The following is a 16,644-nucleotide window of genomic DNA, read 5'->3' on the forward strand; positions in this document are numbered from 1 at the left end:
AAAAGCATCAAGATATACAGTGCACAAATGGCTATGGAAATGTCAGTGAATGGTGCAGATTGTTTAAATACTAGTGAACGCCAAAGATTTCTAAATGCTGGAGATTCTTTCATATGGGAAGCACAGAAAAATTCCTGAAAATTGCTACGAATTAAAGGTGGTGTGTGCGCATTTCCCTCAGTGTTGTGGTGCTTAGTTAAATGTCAGAGTTCATTTTTTGATTTGTAACAGGTTGAAAGGACTGGACAGGAAAGTGGCACCATGCAATGAGAGAAATTAATAATTTGGTTTACCTGAAGGTGTTTTCAGGATGTTCTAATGGATTTTAACAGAACATCCTGTAAATGGTTATTTGTGATCCAACTGGCAATCTATGGGCATCATGCTGCTCTCTATATGTGTCAGGCAGGGCATGCTGGATCCCCTGGTACTAGATCAGTTTCCAGAATATTCCCTCAAAATCAGCAGCACGGCTTTGTTCTGTGGCCCTTTTCGGTACCTCGCACTTCAGAAATGTTCCACCTTTCTCACTGAAACACTCACAATAACTCTTAATAATAATGTGCTAATGGTTACTTGACACTTAGATATTCTGCTCTTCAGATTTATCAATGTGTCAAGCTTCTTCCTTAATAACTAATAGTGATAAAATCAGCTACCACACACAGTATACTGATCACATGGGGGGGGATCCATGATACAATGGGAGAGAAGATTGTTTATTATACCCCTCCTCACGGAATGAAAGTGGCACGGTGTAGGCTACCCTTGTCAGATCTTGGAAGCTAAGCAAGATTGGTACTTGGATGGGAGACCATTACGATTTTGGTCCTTGCCTTCCTATATGAGGTATTTCATGGTTTCTCATTATGCTAGTGCTCTGGCTTGTCTTAATGCTAATCCCTCTGAAGTATTGCGTGGGAGGTTTTGTGACATTCCATATTCAGATAATCTTTGTCCTTGCGGCCAAGGTAAAACTGATACTTTATCTCATAAAATACTGGAATGCTCCACTTTTACTGTTTTTAGGAACTGCTGGATTTTAACTGTTTTATCAAGTTTATCGTTCAATTAATTTTCAAAGGGATGTTATTCCCTAGCTGATGCTAGACAGTGATCCAAATATAATCTTATTGGTTGCTAAATTCCTGTCTAATTAAGTGCCATTCTAGTTATTGCTTAAGAGCTGTTGGTCAGAGGAGCTCTGAAAAGGAAAGCAAAGGAAAGATGGGAGACTACCAAGGAAGACTATGTAGAGCAGAGGTTTCAAACGTGTGGCCTGTAGGCAGTGTTCCCTCTAAGCTGAGTCAGTGTGAGCTAGCTCACAGATTTTTAGCCTCCAGCTCACACATTTTTGTCTTAGCTCAGGAAGGATGACCCCACAGCACACTAATTCATGCAGTAGCTCACAACTTTAATGCCAGTAGCTCACAAAGTAGTATTTTTGCTCACAAGACTCTGCAGCTTAGAGGGAACATTGCCCATGGACCAGACCGGGCCCCCAGAAGGCTCCTATCAGGCCCATGAGCAACTTTTGGCTGTCATCTGCTTCTTTTTCTCTCTTGCTTCCTTCTGTGTCACAGCTTGCTTTAAATGTAAGGGTTTTTTTTAAATCTTTAATTGTGTTTGTCTGTGTCCTTTATAAAATTTGTATCTCTGATACCTGTAATTACATTTTATGGCACATATGGCCCAGCTTGACAAGGTCTCATTTGTGTCAGATCCAGCTCTCATAATGAATGAGTTTGACACCCCTGAAATGGCAACTCACCTCTGCTTCTCACTTGCCGTGCCTTGCTGGAGTCACCTTAAATTGGTTATGACTTGATGATACTTACATATATATTATATGTTGGTCTTTGTAAAGAAACTTGTACAAAGAAAAAGAAGAGGTCAGCAATGGGGGAGCTGATAGTTGTCTTGGAACAGCAAATCCCAAATACATAATCCTAATCTCTTTTTTGAGTTGCAGATTTATTAGCAATCTCTCGATGAAAACAGGATGATGGGCGGTTAGTTCGTTGAAGGCAGGACAACCTGAAAACTGCATGACTGATTGAGTGGTTTGGACAGTCACAGTATAAATTCAAACATCACAAGGTTGGATCCTATGACTACCTTCCATCAAGTCTTCTTTCAAGACTTTCCTCCATCAGAAGAAGCCTTTCTTTCTGGAATAAAGCCTTGGCCGTTGGATTGTCAGCTCCAGGCTGGGAAAATACCTGGAGATTTTGGTGATGGAGCCTAAGAAGGGCTGGGTTTGGGGCATAATGCCACAGAGTCCAACTTCCAAAGTGGCTGTTTTCTCCAGGTGAACTGATCTCTCTCACCAGGAGATCAGTTGTAATAGTGGGAGATCTCCAGCCACCACCTGGAGGTTGGCACAGGATGCAAATAATACAAGGGTTCAGTTTAGCACAGTATCCAATCCAGAATCCATACCCAAATGCCCATGTTTGTACATCTACAGGAAGAATACACAGTTTTAATGCAGATTATTAGCAGAATATGAAGAACAAAGCTCCCCTAAAAAAAGCTGTGCTCAGGTTTATCAAGATGCAGGATTACATAACTTTAGCAGGAGTCTGACTAAAAGAAAGAGGTGCTCGTATTCCTGTAAGAACGTTTGCATAATGTTTCTGAAGTGTTCATAGCATTGCATCTAACACAATCTGACTGTGATCCTTACAACAACGTGGTGAAGCAGGAGACAGTATTATTATTAGGCAGGAGTGGAATTCTAGCAGGAGTTCCTTTGCATATTTCGTCACACACCCCTGATACAGCCCATCTTCCAAGAGCTTACAAAAAAAAGCTTTGTAAGCACTTGGAGGATTGGCTACATCAGGGGTTTGTGGCCTAATATGCAAAGGAGCTTCTGCTAGAATTCCACCCCTGCTATTAGGAATACTGCAGATGAGGTGCTGAGCCCCAGCAGGATTGCCAGATGGTGACTGGCACCTGGTGGGAGACTGGGGTGGAGGGATCATTGGGGCAAACATGCCATCACATTGAAAGCATAACGTCACTTCCAGGGCTAATGTGGAAGTGATGCCATGTATCTCTAGGATTCAATGGAAACTCTATGGTCAATGTTATGGTGATTTTTGCTTTATTTTTCCTCTGCTGGCCAGTGGCAGGGGCCAGAGGAAGGTCTCTCACTATATCAGGAGACCTGGCAACCTTAAGTCCTAGAGAAACCACCTCACTAACTTCATGGCCAAGACAATGGGTGCGCTCACACACTGTATAGCAAAAACTCACTTGCAAAATGACTTATTTAGCGTAAGTGTGAATGCACCCTGTGTCTAGTTAGGTGGTTAATCATTTAAAGAGGCTGTGCAACAGAGGCAGTCAATGGCAAACCACCTCTGAATGTCCCTTGCCTTGAAAACCTCACCAGGGGTCACTATAAGTCAGCTGTGACTTGTTGGCAAAAAAAAGTATAATGTATTGTTCAGTGCAGAGTATCTCCCCTTCTCTTTATCTTTAAATGCCAAGAATAAACTGAATTCCTAATTAAGAATTGATGGATTAACAAGAATTTGATGTTTCTGGGAGAAGACCTAAGGACCAATTACATGGAAAGAACAGAGAAAGAGAGCTTGAGTCAGCTCTGAAACTCAAGAGTGGTATTGAATGGCAATGCTTCGTCATCATTGTCGTTTTTGCAGTCAAGTTGCAGCTGACTTACGGTGACCTTGTAGGGTTTCCAAGGCCAGGGCCAGCTCTGCCACTAGGCAAACTAGGCGATTGCTTAGGGCAGCAGTCCCCAACTTTTTTGGCACCAGGAAATGGTTTTGTGGAAGGCAATTTTTCCACAGACCGGGTTGGGGGGGGGGGATGGTCTTGGGATGATACAATTGTGCACTTTATTTGGTGTGGTGGTTAAGTGTGTGGACTCTTATCTGGGGAAACCGAATTTGATTCCCCACTCCTCTACTTGCAGCTGCTGGAATGGCCTTGGGTCAGCCATAGCTCTTGCAGAGTTGTCTTTGAAAGGGCAGCTGCTGTGAAACTTCTCTCAGCCCCACCCACCCCACAGGGAGTCTGCTTTGAGGGAGGAAGATAAAGGAGATTGTAAGCAGGTCTGAGACTCTGAGATTCAGAGTGAAGGGCAGGATATATATCCAATGTCTTATTATTATTATTACTGTTACTACATTGTAATATATAATGAAATAATTATACAACTCAAGGCCTGGTTGCTAAAAGGCCATGGACCGGTGCCCCCATGTGCTTTGTTGACATTATCAGTGCAGGGAGGAGGGCGCTAGACGTTAACCTTGCCTAAGGTGCCAGACAGTCTAAGACCAGTTCTGTCCAAGGCAAGAGACATACAGTGGTGGTTTGCTATTGCTGGCCTCCGTGCAATGACCCTGGTATTCCTTAGTAGTCTCCTATCCAAATACTAGCCAGGCCTGATCCTATTTAGCTTCTGAGATCTGATAAGATCAGGCTAGCTTGGTCAGGACAGTGGCAACACAGTTTTAGAAAGATCAAAGGACATTGCCTAACTTGTTCAACCACACCTTAGCACACTTTGTTTCAACAGGATTATTGAATTAACCCCATGGTATGCCAGCAAACTGTCTTGAATTGGCATATTTAGCTGTGTGTTTTAGCTATATACTTCCTGAACCAGGGCTTTGAGCAAGAATGCAAAGGAATGCAGTTCCAGCTGGCTTGGTGTTGGGGGTGCGGCCTAACATGCAAATGAGTTCCTGCTGTGCTTTTTATACAAAAAAAGCCCTGTCCTGAACCATTTTGGTAGATAGCTTTCTTATTACAGATCACCATGGAAGAAGGAACATCTGGGATAAATAATGCCTCCAACCTCTTTCCCTGAGGTAGTCTACCATCCCCAAGGAGAGTCGGACCCTTAGCAGTCATCCTTCAAGCACCTGAAACTTAGGGTGTTTCTTCTGCCATTACCCTCTCAAGTGCATGAAACAAACCAGCTTCATATCAGCTTCAAGAGAGGATTGGATAAAAATATGGAGCAGAGGTCCATCAGTGGCTATTAGCCCCAGTGTGTGTGTGTGTGTGTGTATTTTGGCTACTGTGTAATACAGAGTGTTGGACTGGATGGGCCATTGGCCTGATCCAACATGGCTTCTCTTATGTTCTTAAACCAGCTGTGCTACAGTACACACCACTAGAACAGATTGTAACTCCTTTTATTCTGAGCAGCCTGAATGCCTGTCCCATCAAGGCAAGTAGCAGCTCCATGTGGCTTTCAGGAAAACAACACAAGGGAGAAGGGCTTAAATCCCCCCCCCCAAAAAAAACCCTGCAATACCAGTCCAGTTTGGGTTCTGAGCACCAGCTATCTCAAAGAAAAGTAATGGTTTTGAAGGTCATAGAATGTCTAGCATTGTGTGTGTTTGGGTTCTCAATGTGGTAGAACAATAAGCTGACAAACACTGTTTCTGCAGTCTGTCTAGGGTTGCAAGCTAGTCCCCAGGAAACTTTGTAGGGGAAGGGCATGGGGAAAAGGACATTGTCAATGCGTCAAAATCCCTTCCAGCTAAAACCCTAAAGTGATGTCATCAACATGCTAGGGTTTGTCAGTTTCTATGTTTTATCAAAGAGAAATTCCATGCAAACTCCTAGCATGCTGGTGATGCCACTTCTGCGTTTTAGTCAGAAGTTACATCAATGCATTAGTGACATCCCCCCCCACCCATTGCTGTTCTGACCACACTTAGGGTATGCGTGTGCTCTGGTGAAGGTCTGCCCACCAAAACCAGGAAAATGGCACCCCCCTATATCTGCCTGCCTCAGTATTCTAGCTATGGACTTAACTGTTTGCTGCTTGAAGGGCACTTGGTGTAATTAGTGGACTTTTTATGCCTTACCAGTGACCTAACTGAGGCTCTGAATGCTGACTGTTTTGAACTCCTGTCATTAATGGATAGAAATTGTGGTTAAATCAATTTTTGAACACCCTGCGAAATTCTGAAACTGCTTGAGTGCCTCAGGCAAGTTTTTATGCTTTACCCTAACTGCCCTTGCAAGGTTCTTGTGAGATTACAATATTACTTCTGAACAATCTTTAAGAAGGAAAGGAAACAGAAATTGTTAAATACATAAACAGGACCTGTCAGTGCTTTAGTTCTTAACTTTGATTTAGAAGAGTGGCACACTTGTTTTTTATGTTATATTTCATATCTCTGTTAATGGCAGTTAAGCAGCATTCATTACTGTCTCCAGTGGGCATAATAATGTTTTAAATGTATTGCAAAAGGTAATTAGTTGCCTTGAGGTTAACACTAACGGAAATGTTAATCATATTTACACTTCCAATGTGCATCCATTTTATGTGGGGTTTATGAAAAGGGCATTCAGAACAGAATTGGTGGCTCGATCTGAACTGTTTCAGACAGAACAGAAAATACTGTACAAAACTTAGATAACTGATGTCCTGTATTGTAAAGTACTGCATGCTAGACTTATGCTGTTGTTTTATATATATTTTATGTGTTATATATGTTGTAATTTTTAGTATTGCTAATTAAATTTTATTTTTAAAAAGATGCTTCACAAAACTGATGAAAACTGAAGTAACTGGCAGAAAGTGACTATTCATTGTAATGGATTTTTTCACAGAATACTTTAATCATCACAAGAAAACAGTTGGGCTGCATCTCCATAACCCTACGCGATAGCAGTAATGCACTATCTGCATTATTGTTCATACATGAAGATTCAGTTGTGAATGGTTACTAGTGTAATGCTCCCACAGTACTGAAAGATGTGTGGATGCAATTCTAGAGATTTCTACTGAAAAGGAATAATCAATGATAATTTTTGTCCTGATTTTTCTCAAGTCCTTTGAGTAATCTAGAGCTCGAAAGTCACCTCCCTTCTGGGCATGGAGCAGGGGGTCACTGGGGATGTGTGTGTGGGGGATGTATTTGTGAATTTCCTGCATTGTGCAGAGGGTTGATGACCCTGGACGTCCCTTCCAACTCTATGATTCTAAATACAATAAACAGAATAACAAAGATTACAGTGACTACAGAGAGCAATTCCTAGAAGTCCTGTTTTAAAGTCTGCCTTGAAGCCACATTTCCTGATCTACCCCTTAGCCCAAACAAAAGGATTGATCAATGTGATTTCAGCCTTCAAAAGCACATACAATACAGCAGGATTATACCTGCTAGCCTCAATGTCCATGTTTTCACTTCGAAATCTGAACAGTGACTGATGCATTTGGGACCCTATTTTTTTTACAAAGCTCATTTACATGTTCATCCAAGTCTATATGTGAAAAACTCACTGTGGTCAAATGTGTGGATGTTTCAGGCAGAAGAAAAACAAAGGAGGGGGGGAAGCTTAATGAAAAAACTGGAATTAAGAACCTGAAAGGTTAATGTGCAGTAAGGGTGAAAAATTAAAAGCAGAATCTAAGGTAAAATAAAAACCAAAAAATACATGTCTTTATTACAGAAAGTTAAAAGCATGTAGGAGCCCATCGTTAGCCGCCTTACTTAGTAAAAAACATACAACCACAACAGGAAACGCGTCAAGTCAAGTGGCTTCCTATTGCGGTTGTATAGTTTTACTAAGTAAGGAGACTATGATGGGCCCCTAAATGCTTTTAACTTTATGTGACAAATACATGTATTGTTGGTTAAGAGCCCCATGGCGCAGAGTGGTAAAGCTGCAGTACTGCAGTCGGAGCCCTCTGCTCACCACCTGAGTTCGTTCCCAGCGAAAGCTGCTTCAGGTAGCTGGCTCGAGGTTGACTCAGCCTTCCATCCTTCTGAGGTCGGTAAAATGAGTCCCCAGCTTGCTGGGGGGAAAGTGTAGATGACTGGGGAAGGCAATGGCAAACCACCCCCGTAAAAAAGTATGCCATGAAAACATTGTGATACAACAACAGCCCAGAGTTGGAAACGACTGGTGCTTGCACAGGGGGCTACCTTTACCATTTATTCTTGGTTATGATTTTACCTTAGATTCTGCTTTTAATTTTTTGCCCTTACTGCACATTCACCTTTCCAATGTTTCAGGCAGAGCCACATCAGCAATCCTACTCCCCTATATGCTTTTTAGATACCAGCTTAGGCCTCGCATAGTGAGGGGAATACAGACCGATTTTGCACTAGGGCTCCTTCCATGTAGAGAGCCCTTTTGCCCCAGGGGCATCTCTCCATTTTTGCATAATTTGCTGTGGAGTTTAGAGTTGCCGCAGCAAGCAGAAACCATTTGTCAGAGGATCACACTTGCTGCGGAATAGCTGTGTGCCAGCTTGCAGCTCCAGGGCAACTTGTGCGAAAACGGAGAGAAGCCCCGGTAGCAAAAGGGCTCTCTTCCTGGAACAAGCCTAGTGCGAAACCGATCACACTGTGCATATATTCAGTCACACTGTGCCCTCTCCAGTTTATTACGAATTTTCATATTCACAGGCTGATCCTGGGCATTCCATACTCAAATGAAGCCCAGACCAAGTTTATATTTTATAGGGGCCTTAAAATATACTAAATGAATCTGAGTAATTTACACACATCCGTGTTCTGAACAAACAAACTGTATTTTCTTTTGTAGACATGTTACCCTAATTGAAACAGTGGAGAATTTTACATAACGCTAGACAAGCTGGTCAGTGAATAACGAAGCCAGATAGTGTAAATGCAGTATAGTGAACCAAAGGGTGATCTGGGGTCATTTTCTACAATCAGGTCATTTCTGTTCCACAAGTGCTAGCACTAGTTGTGTATGGAATTACAATGGAGGACCTCCACAGTGATGAATATTGTGCTTCTAAAATAATTTATCTCCCAGATTTCTTCAGCCACAAAGAGGGCTCTATTCCATAATGGTCACGAATCCACTTACCCCTCTATTTATTGACTTCCGTTCAAGGATATCTCCATATTGTTTTTCAGCCAATTGGTGCTATTACATCATGGCCACAGGAATACTGTTTAATGGTAGACACAGAAATAGTGACTGATTCACACTAACCTTGCTCCGTGGCAGACTTCCTTTTTTGCTCTGCAGCAATCTAGCGATTTCGCACAAGCTGCTCCACACGGCCATTTTTCGTCGCAGCAACGCAAACCTGTTTTTTCAGGTTTACGTTGCCATGTGTCAAAATCGGGGGCTGCTGCGACGAAAAATGGCAGGGCGGAGCAGCTTGTGCGAAATCGCTAGCTTGCTCCGGAGAAAAAGGGAAGCCTGCCGCGGAGCAAGGTTAGTACGGAATCAATCAGTGACTATTTTTAAAAGAGCCAATTTCATTTAAAAATAAAAGGTGACTCAGGCAAGCTGGAGGGCTGATAGCAGGAACTATGCTTTTCAACATGTGACAAAACACACCTTGTCCTGAGAATATGTCGAAATAATAATGCAAGGGCTGTCCATGCACCACAGATACTGTGCTTCTATTCCACACAAAAGCAAAACAAAAAAACAAAAATACAACAAACCAGGTCCTTGTTTGGGGGTGGGAAATGGGAACATAATGGGGAAAGAACAGGAGAAAAGCAGATCAATGACAACATCGTCTTAGAACCCTTATTACTGTTTGTGAAAATTATAGTAATTGCACCACATTTCACTAGTGTAGAACCACCATACCAATCAGCATATAGCCATATGAGCTGTTGAAAAGTGACTTTATGGTGCTCACAATGTTTGTATGTACTAACAGTAGTAATGCACTGTTTTAGAATATATATACGTATAAATATATATATACATATTTTACCTCATTAATACAGTAAATACAATGAAGATACCCAGAGAGTAGAGACAGAAGGTACTCACATCAGAGTTAAAGCGAAGTTGACAGACGTTGCAAGAGATGACTTGTTTCTTCTTTGGGGGAAGTGACACGCCAAATGTGTGGTTTATGACTGCTTTTTGCACCGGATCCATCTGGAGAACAAATAATAAAACATCCAAATGATTATTACATAGGAATTTAAAATGAAGGAAGGAAAGCGCAAAACAAGATTTGTTTTCCTTTGTTTTTTTTGAGAGACGAACAATATTTCAAATCTCCAAAGACAAACAAACCCTCAAAATAATTAATTAGCATTGTGGATGGTAGGTAGGGATGCCAGCCTCCAGGTGGGACCTGGAGATCCCCTGGAATTACAACTCTTCTCCAGACTACAGAGATTAGTTCCCTCTGGGAAAACGGATACTTTGGAGGAAGGTATCTGAGGCATTGTGTCCCACTGAGGTCGCTGTCCTCCCCAAAGTCCATCCCCAAATCTCCAGGTGTTTCCCAATCAGGATCTTACTACCTTACCCCCACATCTGCCACTGGTGGCTGGGGGGGAGGAGGGCGCGACTGACAACCCTAATGGCAAGACATTTAGCAAAGACTAAAGATTATAAAAATGATCAGTTTTCTTCAGCCTTTCAAAACATTGCTGCCAAGTTACTCCTTAACAGGGGTGGAATTCTAGCAGGAGCTCCTTTGTACATTAGGCCACACACCCCTGATGGAGCCAATCCTCCTGGAACTTACAGTAGGCCCTGTACTAAGAGCCCTGTAAGCTCTTGGAGGATTGGTTACATCAGGGCACGTGTGGCTTAATATGCAAAGGAGCTCCTGCTAGAATTCCACCCTTGCTCCTTACTAATACACTGATGCAAGATGATGAAAACTACACTGAAGCCAAACCTTGCCACTTTGAGGGAAGATTTATGAGATTAACAGTACAATCCTAAAGAGACTTACTCCAGTCTAAAATGAATAGGTTTAGACTGGTGTAACCCTCTTTAGGATTGCACTGTAAATAACAAATGTGTCATCCCAACCATACTCTTAACAAGTAGTTAGCAATTTTATTTTGCACCCTTGAAATAGAGAACTACCAGCAATCCAGAGAGAGAAGGGAGATTATTTTTTATGACCCCAACACAGGCAGGATTTTAATGGAATGTTTTAAACTTGTGTTTCTTGCCAAACTGGCCCCACTAAATGGACCTAGGTTTTTGAAAGTGTGTGCGCGGGGGGAGGTGATTATGTTCAGCAAGGTGATTATGGAAAGGTTTTTCCCAGATAGAAAAATGCAGACCATTCTCTCTTTATAGTCAAATCATTATTTTTTATTTACTATAATAATAATAATAATTGTGAATTATAAACAAGCTACTAAAACCTCAGATACCGCTAGTAAAATTCCATCAGAATGTTGTGCCTTGAATATATCCACAGATTTAGGTCTTGAGAAATAAGATGCAGAGTGGTCAGCAAATAAGAATTTAAGCATAGCCCTACTAGATCACCTCAACAGTGCATACAAGTTCCACATTGTGATCATTCCCCTCTTAGATTTGTCAGATCAACCACAGCGAAGGAGGAGGAGGAGGAGAAGGGTTGGTTTCTATACCCTGCGTTTCTCAAAGTAATCTCAAAGCAGCTTACAATCACCTTCCCTTCTTCTTCCCACAACAGACACCCTCTGAGGTAGGTGGGTCTGAGAGAGCTCAAGAGAGAACTGACCCAAGGCCACCCAGCTGGCTTCATGTGGAGGGGTGAGGGAATCAAAGTCGATTCCCCAGATTAGAGTCTGCCACTCTTAACCACTATACCACACTGGCTATCTATGGAATGGCTCCCTGGAGGGCATTAGAAGAAGATGATGATATTGGATTTATATCCCGCCCTCCACTCCGAAGAGTCTCAGAGCGGCTCACAATCTCCTTTACCTTCCTTCCCCACAACAGACACCCTGTGAGGGGGGTGGGGCTGAGAGGGCTCTCACAGCAGCTGCCCTTTCAAGGACAACCTTTGTCAGAGCTATGGCTGACCCAAGGCCATTCCAGCAGGTGCAGGTGGAGGAGTGGGGAATCAAACCCAGTTCTCCCAGATAAGAGTCTGCGCACTTAACCACTACATCAAACTCTATCAAGGCCTCTTCTATCAAAATGTAAGAGGCAGCAGAAGTCTGAAGTTTTTAGACAAGTTTTGCAGGTGGGCTGATCTTAACGTTTTGGGAGCATTTTTATAATGTACATATTTTGATGGATTTTTATTGCTATGCACTGCCCTGAATCCAACATGGACAAATAGAGGTATATGATATATATATATATATATATATATATATATATATATATATATATATATATATATATATATATATATATATATATATATATATATATATATATATATTAAAAAATACTGTCTGTAGCAGCAGCAGACCAGAAGATTCTAGGAAGGTTATAACATACAGGCATGAAGGTTTTAGGTGGGTTATAACATGCTAGCAACCTGTCAGCTGGTAGGGTTAACAGACATGGAAGAGTTGCCAGCCAGTTTCTCAGCTGAACAACCAGCAGCTGGCCCATCAATCACTCTCCCCACATTCCAGGCACCAGTGTCAGCTGTGGACAATCAATCTCCTTCAAGCTCTCCCCCTCCCATCTCAAGAGTTCGAAGCAGGCTCCAGAAAGAACTTTCAGAGCCAAGACATGAGCCACTCTAATGCTTCAGATCTCTCAGCCCTGAGTTCTAGCAGAGTCGCTGCCACCCAGGGAGCAGGCTGATTGAGGCTCCCATATAACTCCCACCCAGGACCTTGTGGAAGCAACAAGTCTATTCTCTGGCTTGCATCCATGTGCCTTCCTGATTCCAGATCCTGACCTGCTTGAATTCCTTGGCACCCTGACCCTTTGGCTTTTGGACACTGACTTCTGATTCCGGTTTGCGATTTTGCTTTGGTGACTTGGCTCCTGCTTGACTTCCTGGACTCCCGCCTGCCTGCGCCCTGAGAATGTGACATTGACATCTATTCCTGGAAATGTTTTAGAACAAATCATCAGTCAGCCCTTGAGTATTTAGAAAGGATGGCTATGATCACTAAGAGCCAGCATGGGGTTCCCCAAAACAAGTCATGTCAGACTAACCTTATCTCTTTTTTTCAAGAAAGTTACTACCTTGCTGGATCAGGGGAAGGCTATAGACATAGTTTATCTTGATTTCAGTAAGGCTTTTGATAAGGTTCCACATAATATTCTTGTTGACAAATTGGAAAAATATGGTTTGGATCCTATTACTGTTAGGTGGATCTGTAACTGGTTGACAGATTTCACCCGAAGAGTGCTGGTTAATGGTTCCTCATCCTCTTGGAGAGGAGCGACAAGTGGAGGTGCCCCAAGGATCTGCTCTGGGACCTGTTTTGTTCAACATCTTCATTAATGATTTGGATGAAGGAATAGAGAGAATGCTTACTGCATTTGCAAGGGGGTAGCAAATATGGTAGAAGACTGAGTCAGGATACAGGATGATCTTGACAGGCTAGAAAACTGGGCTAAAAGAAATAAAATGAATTTTAACAGGTATAAATGTAAAGTTCTGCATTTAGGTAGCAAAAATCAAATACATAATTATAGGATGGGGGAGACTTGTACTGGCAATAGTATGTGTGAAAAGGATATAGGGGTAGACCATACATTGAACATAAGTCAGCAGTGTGATGCGGTTGCTAAAAAGGAAAATGTGATTTTGGCCTGTAGCAACATAAATATAGAAATCCAGATCAAGCAAAGTGACAGTTTGCTCTTCACTCTGCTCTGGTTAGACCTAGAGTATTGTGTTCAGTTTTGGGCACCATAATTTAAGAGGGATATAGACAAGCTGGAATGTGTCCAGAGAAAGGCAACAAAGATGGTGAGGGGTCTGGAGACCAAGTCCTACAAGGAAAAGCTGAAGGAGCTGGGTATGTTTAGCCTGGAGAGGAGACAACCGAGTGGTGATGTGATTACCATCTTCAAGTACTGTCATATAGACAAGAGCTGTCATATAGAGGACGGTTCGGAGTTGTTTTCTTTTGCTCCAGAGGGTTGAACCAGAGCCAAGGGTTTGAAAGTAAATCAAAAGAGTTTTCAACTAAACATTAGGAAGAACTTCATGACATAGTGCTTCCGCAGTGGAACAGGCTTCCTTGGGAGGTGGTAGGTCTCTCCTTCTTTGGAGGTTTCTAAAAAGAGGCTAGATGGCCATCTGACAGCAATATGGATCCTGTGAACTTAGGCAAATGATGAGAGGGAGGGCAGGAAGGGTTGCATCAGTGCTTAGTTCTCATGGCCTTTTCTTACATGCCCAGGGGAATGCTATTCGCTACTTTGGAGTCAGGCAGCAAATTTTCTCCAAGCAAGTTTGCCAGGGATCCTGGAGGGTTGCTTTTTGGTTTTGTTTGCCATCTTCTGGGAGTGGAGCAGGAGTCACTGGGTGTGTGTGGGGAGAACTATTCTATTTGTGAATTTCTTGCATTGTACAAGGGGTTGGACTAGATTATCCAAAAGGGGCTGGACTAAGGGAACAAAATGTTATTGGTACACAGCATTAGCAAGTGTACACTATCTTTGAATATGGCGATTCCATACATCTACCACAGATATATGCTAATAGACATGTCCTTCATTGATATATATAATCCTTTTTCTTAAAACTCCCACCAAATCTTCCAATAATGAATTCATGAAGAATTATTTCATTTTATCTGTTCTATATCCATTACTGTCAGTTTGACTGGGTGACCCTGATGTCTAAGGACAGAACACATTCTATCTTTCTTCATTCTATTCATAATTTTATACACCTCTGTTATTCTCCGCCCCCCCCCCCGCCCATTCATATATTTTCTAAGCTAAAAGTTTTAATTTTTCAAAACTTTTGTGACTTATTTAGCAACAAATTATGCTAGGATACACTGGACATCACCGTAGCACTTTCTGAGTAAAGGACCGTAAAGAGTCTTATTGCTGGCACAAGATGTGCCCCGGTGGAGGTGTGGAAGATTTGTTACCCTTCTGCAGGCCATGCAACACAGAGCTGTTCCGCCAGGCATGTAGTTGAAGCAGGCAGGTGTCCTCTACTCCAGGGGTGGCCAATGGTAGCATGGCCAGTGGCTGGGGCTGATGGGAGTTGTAGGCAAAAAACTTCTGGACAGCTACCATTGGCCACCCCTGCTCTACTCTTGCCTATACCATCGCCCCCCCCCCCCACAGTGATCTATCATCTGAACCTTTATATTCGGGCCACTGAATTATTACACCTAAAGTTGCACTATGTGCCGCCCGCCTCTGCTATTTAATGTTGATGTAATGCTGTTGTTTTAAATTGTATTTATTGGTTTTACTGATTTTATTAAATGTGACTGGTTTTTATCTGTATGTGATCTGCCCTGAGCTCACCTGGGAAAAGGCAGAATATAAGTGAACCAAATAAATAAATAAACATAAGCTTTGGACCTGTCCATTTATTTGCTCTTTTTGGGAGGAAGTACTTAATCATAGCAGCTCCATGGCGCAGAGTGGTAAAGCTGCAGTACTGCAGTCCAAGCTCCCTGCTCGTGACTTGAGTTCGATCCCAGCGGAAGCTGGGTTCACGTAGCCAGCTCAAGGTTGACTCAGCCTTCCATCCTTCCAAGGTCGCTAAAATGAGTAAGCTTGCTGGAGGGAAAGTGTAGATGACTGGGGAAGGCAATGGCAAACCAGTAAAAAAAAGTCTGCCATGAAAACGTCATGATACGACGTCACCCCAGAGTCAGAAATGACAGATGCTTGCACAGGGGACTACCTTTATGTTTTTACTTAATCATATCAATTTTGTATTAGAATGTTCTTTCAGGATGCTTACATACTTTCAGGGCTTTTTTGGCAGCAAGAACGCCTTTGCATATTAGGCCACACACCCCTGCTGTAGCCAATCCTCCAAGAGCTTACAGGGCTTTTAGTACAGAGCCTACTGTAAGCTCCAGGAGGGCTGGGTACATCAGGGGTGTGTGGTCTAATATGCAAAGGCAGTCCTGCTACAAAAAAAGCCCTGCATACTTTTAAACTACTTGTCTGTCTCTTGGCAGCTAAAGGTCAACAAAAATAGACTCTTTGTGCTTTACTGTCCCTAAAAGACTTAGACTGCAACACTGAAAGATAAATGCCCACCTCTAATAATCCAATGGATTGAGGACCTTACAACTTGTCAGCATTTGAATGTGTTGTATCAGCACTTGAATGTATGACAACTGTGCATGGATATGTTTTTAGATATTTGGAATTTTGGACCTCTTCTATATAGATTTGCCACCACTGTTATTATATTTTGTTGTATTTTTTAAATTTTTTTCTGTTTAGGGGTTTGATTTATAATATATTTTTAAAAAAATTAATTTAAAAAAACCCAAACCTTCTCCAGTCACTAAAGGTGTCTTTCCCTTGGTCACAGAAGACACACAATTAGCTGAGAAATTCATCCTTTGTAAGAATATTTGTTTTTAAGTGGGCACGTCTATACTTCTTTCCTACTAGGAAAAACTGACTCATATTCCCCTAGGTCTTCCACACAGAATCAACAAGTGATGCAATTCTACCAAACACTCAGACAATGAATTTTTAAAACAACTTTGGGAAAAACAGAGGAGATGGTATTGATATGCAAGGCTGATAAAATTTACAACATATCCTGGATCAGTGAGTTATTTTGTGACTTCTTTCTGAGATCAAAGGTATTAAAGTTTCTTTGTTTTAACCATGGATCATTCAAAAACTTTTTGGGTACCAGTCCTATCTATCACAGCACACACTAATGCCAGAAAGCATGTTGTTTGTTTCACAACATATTTATCATACTTATCAAAATAATGTAATATAACAATGTATTATAACAAA

General features: G+C 42.0%; 1 protein-coding gene across 8 annotated transcripts in view; it reads right to left on the reverse strand.

Moving 5' to 3' along the window:
* ZNF385B (zinc finger protein 385B) overlaps window positions 1-16,644 on the reverse strand; it is a 267,958-nt gene that overhangs the window by 61,925 nt on the left and 189,389 nt on the right. For all 8 annotated transcript variants that reach the window (XM_060257194.1, XM_060257193.1, XM_060257192.1 and 5 more), the window contains one exon: window positions 9,781-9,891. In XM_060257194.1, the coding sequence (XP_060113177.1) occupies window positions 9,781-9,891 (111 nt within the window). The remainder of the gene's footprint in view (window positions 1-9,780; window positions 9,892-16,644) is intronic.

This window comes from Heteronotia binoei, chromosome 16 (genome assembly GCF_032191835.1).
Source record: "Heteronotia binoei isolate CCM8104 ecotype False Entrance Well chromosome 16, APGP_CSIRO_Hbin_v1, whole genome shotgun sequence".
NCBI lineage: Eukaryota > Metazoa > Chordata > Lepidosauria > Squamata > Gekkonidae > Heteronotia > Heteronotia binoei.